Here is a 6,855-nt window from a genome sequence, read left to right as displayed (position 1 = left end):
CCGAAGAACGTACCACGAATAATAATGTGATTTCTCATGAAAAGTAAGCAGAAGAGCATACAACGCCTAATTGTTCCTCTAGTAATAAGTGCAATACGGTGGTTTTGTTCAGTCGAATTCGAGCGAGCCTAACTGTAGCTCTATTCCCACGAAACGTGATACATCGGTCCTGTCTAGCCAGTCGATTGCGTGGCGTATTCAATTTACGAAGCCTAATTCCACCAAGTTGCAGATATAGGAATGGGGTGGATCGACGGGGGAGGAAAACCGCACGTGTCGTTCGTCTCCAATATGCGAGCGGAGCAGCCCATACGATGCCGTAAAATCCCTGGGGTGTAATTTGTACGGCGATAAATATCCGAGGTTTAGGCGGGCACAGTCGGTGCCGCCGCCCCGCGACGATCAAGGAAAGCTCGTCGCCTCGTACTCTCGTCATCACTCGACAAATCAGCGCGCGATACCACCTTGCCATGATCTCGCGCGCGTGATCACGAATAATTATCAGGTTGCGCGATAAGTGCGTTCACGTGGACGTCGGAACGTATTTCTAGAAATATTTTATCCGAAACCGTTGCATATATCAGCTGCAATGTTTGTAACGCAAGTTAAAGTTACAGAAACAGTTCCAATCTTTCACCAACCAATTATGCTGACTTTTCCTGCATAACAAGACAAGTACGCGTTCAAATTGTAATTTTTCTCTAGAACTTTTAATCGATTGTAGTAAATCTGGAAAGAAATCCTGGTGAGCATAGTGCTTAGGATTGTTTAGAAGTACTGCATATTTCAGACAAATAAAAAAAGAAGAATTTTTACGAAAAAGTTGCACGATTTAAAGCGGTAGACTGTGGATAATATTGTACTCTTTATGTCAATGAATTGAATAACGTAGAAGTTTGAATACAAAAGTATTAACTTTCGTTAGGTCAAAATCTAAGATTTCTAGAGAATTTAGTTGAAGAGTATAAGTAGTAAAATGTAAGATGTAAACATTAAAATGTATTCGCAAAGAGTGTAAGAAATACACACAAAAATCAAATTATATACTAAGAAATATAAAAGGCATCGAGGCAAAATAACATAAGAATTACAAATAGAAGATTCGTCTATTATTATTCAAACGTATTTTTGCTTCCTTGATTACATTTCTTTTCTTTTTATTTCGTAGCATTCTCTCCAGCTTCGTTGAAGGTAAAAGAAAAATGTCAGAAGGAAACGTTGAATGTTATGACAAGATTTATCTTTCGATGGCTTCGTTTTCTTCTAGGAGTACAATCGTGTATCTGTAAATGCACCTTTCTTTAATGGAACCATGCATATATTTCTTTTGGAACATATGTCCTTCTCTCAGATAAATCGATACTTCTCGTCATTTTGAATTATGATGAAGTTACTCAAGTAGCGGTAGACTACACAGTGGAGACTATCTACGTAAACATTTATTTACATCCAACTTTATATGCATAAATATTCAAAGATTTCAGAATTGATTAGGAAGTTTTGGAGATATAACAGCGTGAACTTTGAACGATACCGCTATCTTACGGTATTGGAAAATGTAATTTTGAATACGTCTAAAGAATTAGTGTAAAAACATCCTGTATGAATATAAAATTTTAGCGATTGCTTCCTTGTTAGAATATTTAATCCAAATTATAATCTAAATGAAAACGTATTTGTCACTATTCTTAAAGAAGTCAACAGTGCTTATTTTATCAAACGGGACAAATATAAGTTTTGCTCTTAACTGTACTTATCCTCAACAATTTTATCAAGGAAATATAGACATTTTATTGTAATTCATAGAACGTGATCGATGCCAATTTGCGAGTGAAACAGAGGGCGAAATTGTCATTAATGTGGCGTTCTAAAATTCGTTTTCTCTTTGTTTGCTTCTTTAGATGGAACAGGAAACGGAGTTACTCAGGGTCTCGGTCGGTGATAATTATTCTCGTAAATTCAAGCATAAATGCAGGTAGCTAGAGTGGAAACGGGGTGAAGGGAATTGGTAGGTTAAATGCTCGTAATGACGTCTCGTAATTGCATCGAAAGTTCGCGGGGAAACTGTAATTATCGCACGGCTGCAGTTCCAACGATACCATCGGTCGCGTCACGACAATTGACGGAATGACGACCATGACGGAAAATACTTTAGCGAGCTTTTTTACAGGCTGTTTTCCCCCGTAAATGGACTGATTCGAATAGTACAGAAGAGAGAATATGTCACAGATCCGACCAAATTGAATTTCACAATTTCGAATTACACAAACACAGATGAATGTTTCAAAATACATGGTTAGACGTTTAACTAAAATACTTGCTAAAATTTAGCAAGGTATTTTCCAGATATATTTTCTCTCTAAACGATCCGATTTCGATTTTACAGGAGAGTAAATAAAACCAATCGTGTCGAATTTCAGAACAATTCGAAACGACACGAACGCAGAGACATATTTGCCTTTTTACCAATCTTAACGTCCTAGTTATTAATATCCTCGTTCCATTTATTTTCATAATATCTCGTCACAAATGTTTTTCGGATGTCTAAACTAAATCTATCTAACCTTCTACCTAAACAATCGCACAGTTTCCCTCTGAAATTTAATATGTCGCTCGAAACTTCGATATTATACGATTTAATATTACTAAATGTTACTAAATACATAATTGAAATAGAATTTAGCAATAGCAAATGTTATAGGAATAATGTACCGTGTGTATTAATTATTCATCGAACGTGCTAACTGTTCATATATTTATGAACGGGGTTTGTACGATTAATTCCTCTAACATAGCGAAATCGATTTCAATTTTTGGTTTAATAATGTGCTCGACCGATGCACAAGTAATGATGATGCCTACATGAGATACCTCGTGCCTAGCCGTTTACGATTAGTCGAAGGATTGGTCGATCGGTCGAGCCGAATTTGAATAATTTATTTGAACGATCAACCGTATTAATATTCATTTTTCGGTCAATATCTCGATTACGCGAATCATGGGCACTCGGATAATCATCTGGGTAAGCATTCATTATTCGGTCGGGCGAATATATCCGTTGATTGATCTCAATTCAACACGCGCCGATATTTTCACGTATTCCGGTGGCTCTAGCTACCAGATTAACAGGCATGACACGACTATAGAGTAATCCTACATTTTCTATGATAACCTCCGTCCAATTAGTTTTTCCAATGCACGTATATCCGACCCTCGACCGCATCGTGTCGTACTTTGGCGATATTCCAATATTACGTAACATAGTAAAAAAATAACATTAATCGCGCGGTGCGCTCGAATATATTCATATCACCCACGTGTTAAAGTATCGGTGCAAGCCGATAGCAGTCACCTTTGTTCGCAAATAAATTAACCCTTTGCACTCGAGGCCTTTTTTTCTCGTATCTACCAGTAACGTGAATACTAAGGTTAGACTGACTTGGAAAATGTAGCCAGATTCGTGATCGCAAACTAATTTGAGATTTTACTGCACTATTTACTGGCCTTTACTGCACTGACAATCATTTTATTGACACTTCGAGTTCCAAAGAAATGAGACCTAAACAAACATTATTGTTTGGTTGATTTACTGCGTAAAACCTAGTGGTGACCGAGAGTCACCTCTTGAGTGCAAAGGGTTAATAGTTTGGAACGTGGTTAACATCTATGCCTGCTGTATTGTAAGAACACTGTGTAACCACGATAGTGTGGTGTCAGAGTAGAGCTATGTAACTGAAATGTTGCAAACCTAGATCAGGCATAATATGTTACTATTAACACGTTCACTGCCAGTCTAATACTCTTGAAAATTTCTACCGTGTTTAAATTTTGTTTACAGACTATTGGAAGTTGAGTAATGAAACATTTATTTTTGTATTTAGTTCTGTGACTTCATCAAAATTCAAGTATTTCATTTAAATTCATTTTTTATGACACTTAACTTTCAGAATTAATTGTTTTCGTTTTTCAATGAAAAGCACTGTCACCCATATATGGGTGACGTGGCCATCAATGTATTAAAATAAACTTAAGTTAAACAGGAACTAAATAAATCAATTTATTTCTGAATTTCGCACTGTTAAAATTATAAAATTATAATTGCAGTTGATACTTTCAAATTTGTCTTCTATAAAAATTGTATAGAATAGATAAAATTCTAAATGTCTTTCTCATAGCTTTGGGGCACATAGATTGTCAATTTGAACGCGTTTTGTCAATTTCGGAGCAATCATGCATTTAAGGATCGACCCTTTGGCCTTCAACTGCGAGTGAGACTCGTAGCAAGGAACTTGGTTCATAAACAATAAGCACGAGCCTGACTCGTGATACTTCGTTCAGAATTCCTAGCTTCCTTTTATCTATGGCTCGAACGATTGGAAGATACCACATAGGTCGACTGTGTTTTTAATATTTCATTATGCGTCACTTCACGAGATAACAAATTTTAAATATACAAGATACAGATTTTAGGCGCTCGATTGTAAAATTTTAATAATTGGTTAATCACGCGTAGATATAATATAACGTTAGTATTTCTAGCGATAGTATCGCGTGCTAGTAAAATTATTAACGAGGTTATCGGAAGATAAACTTTTCCCAGGTAAAACGAAGTTGTTCTACGTACCCCGCTGAAAGTCTTGACGTTGTGCAGAGCATTCTGCGCGTCCAGGGCTGCCTTCCTCGTGTAAAACGTTACGAAGCAACATCCTGCAACGAAAAGCAAACACAATGCTTCTTTAGATAACAATTTTAAAGAGAGAGTAATAGCAGGGGAGATCGAAGCTTGAAATAACAAAGTTAGGTTAAAACAGTGCAAACAGTGTCCAACTTGTTAAACATACACAGACCTGAAAGCACCAGATTCTAAAATTTATATAAATTACTTCAGCTGTACTATACTGTGTATCGGTATCAGGGATTATTTTGTAACTTCCTGCATTATGGTAGGAGACTTTGTGTAACGTTGTATGGTGTGACAGCATTCTGTACCTTTCACTATTTTGGGGTATAATGCTGAAATATTATGTAGTCAGCAAGATTATGCTCTGTTTCGACAGAATACGAACAAAAAAAAATCATGAAAATTGCCTCGAAACAGTTGGAAATGACCGAGAAATGACGCTTTTAACCCTTTGCACTCGAGAGGTGACTCGGTCACCATTAGGTTTCACACAGCAAATCTATAATACAATACCCAAAGTTTTTAGGTTCAATTTCTTCGGAGCTCGACGTATCAATAAAAAGATTGTCGGTGAGGTAAAGGTGACCTTATTCTAAAATCTCGATAGTTTAGAATTCATGGCAATAGAAAGCTAAGAAAGCATCTCGAATCGCTGGTAGATACTACAAACAAGGCCTCGAGTGCAAAGAGTTAAAATACTATATAACGGGGAAAATCAGAAACCACTAGCGATACTGGCTGAATCACAACAATATTCGGATACTAAGATATAGTTAACCCTTTCAGACGTGAATTACTTTGTTCTTCACTACAATAAAGAAAATAATCACCTGATCTCTACAGTGAACAGTTGTGCATATTAAATAATTGTGTATATTAAACAAAAATGGCCTCGAGTGCAAAGGTTTAAATTATTATTTCCTTTTGATCGGAAGAAATAGTATAGGTTCGAGTATAGGTACTCAGGAACTTAGAAAAACGACAAAAAGCAACGATAGAAGGTATCGAAGATGCTCGATGAGACAGACAATGAGGATCCTTCGGAGGGTGGAGACAGGGTGGCGACACGTCTGATACAGAAAAGAGTTGGTCCAACCGGTCGCTCCTGGGAAGCTCATCACGGGGTTTCCGTATACCTTCGCTGTCGCAGCTGGACACCGCCCAAGTCAGAAACGGATTGGACTGGTCGATAGTTTCGAGTTGCCAAAAGTTCGATACGCTGTTGTATTACTACCGTCTCCCTGTCCTCCTCGCCGATATACCATCTACAGGCGACTTGGGACGGTGTTACCTTCATGAAGCGGCCATCCGTGGTGTAGCGAGAGGGGAAAGGGCGGGGATGGATTTAGTCGACGGGGTTTGCACCCTTCCGCGCTCGGTTTACGGACAAGGTAGCTCGCGTAGGTAGTAGACTCTTTCGTTCGTTCACGTAGTCGGAGAAAGTCTATGGCTCGGGCCGTACATTCGCTCCGGGAACTTTCGAATTCCAGCAGGAACTTACATTACGCGAATGGCCGGAGCCAAATTGCTTCTACTTTGCTCAGGGGAAAAAAAAAGCTGAATAGACGTTCACGTATCTGGCCAATGGATCGAACCACCGCAGTCGATATTTGCGATGCTCGTCGCTTGGGAGGTTCGAAACAACGACGGTAATGCATGGACACTCGATGCTCGGTGACGTTGGAGCGTTTGCTCGTGTGAATCATGCAACTGTGATGGCAGTTTTCTGCACGTCAGATGTGTAGGTATTTCGATCTCTAGTCGCTTTTCACATTTTGCGCCGCCATATTGGATCAGCCATTTTGAATTTCGAAATTATCAGATTAGATTTGAATTCAGCAACCTCGAAAACCTCTGTGTACCAAGTTTCATTCACATCGACTTACTTTTTGCATTTTACCACGTTGTATTGCATCCGCCATTTTGAACTTGCAAATTTTGAGTTCAGTATTGGAATCAGCGATCCTAAGAACCCCTGTATTCCAAGTTTCATCCAAATCCAGTCACGTTTCGTGTTTTATGGCGCCATATTGGATTCGCCATTTTGAATTTCCAAATTTCGAATTCAGTATTGGAATCAGCGTTCCCAAGAACCCCGGTATATCACGTTTCATCTAAATCCAGTTTCTTTTCGCATTTTGTGCCGCCATATTGGATCCGCCATTTTGAATTTA

General features: G+C 38.4%; 1 protein-coding gene across 15 annotated transcripts in view; it reads right to left on the bottom strand.

Moving 5' to 3' along the window:
- Positions 1–6,855, bottom strand: part of LOC128879107 (CUGBP Elav-like family member 2) — a 547,103-nt gene that overhangs the window by 155,979 nt on the left and 384,269 nt on the right. For all 15 annotated transcript variants that reach the window (XM_054127956.1, XM_054127957.1, XM_054127958.1 and 12 more), the window contains one exon: positions 4,625–4,707. In XM_054127956.1, the coding sequence (XP_053983931.1) occupies positions 4,625–4,707 (83 nt within the window). The remainder of the gene's footprint in view (positions 1–4,624; positions 4,708–6,855) is intronic.

This window comes from Hylaeus volcanicus, chromosome 6 (genome assembly GCF_026283585.1).
Source record: "Hylaeus volcanicus isolate JK05 chromosome 6, UHH_iyHylVolc1.0_haploid, whole genome shotgun sequence".
NCBI classification, from domain to species: domain Eukaryota; kingdom Metazoa; phylum Arthropoda; class Insecta; order Hymenoptera; family Colletidae; genus Hylaeus; species Hylaeus volcanicus.
Note: the sequence above shows the minus strand (reverse complement) of the source record. Positions and strands in the feature narration are given on the sequence as shown.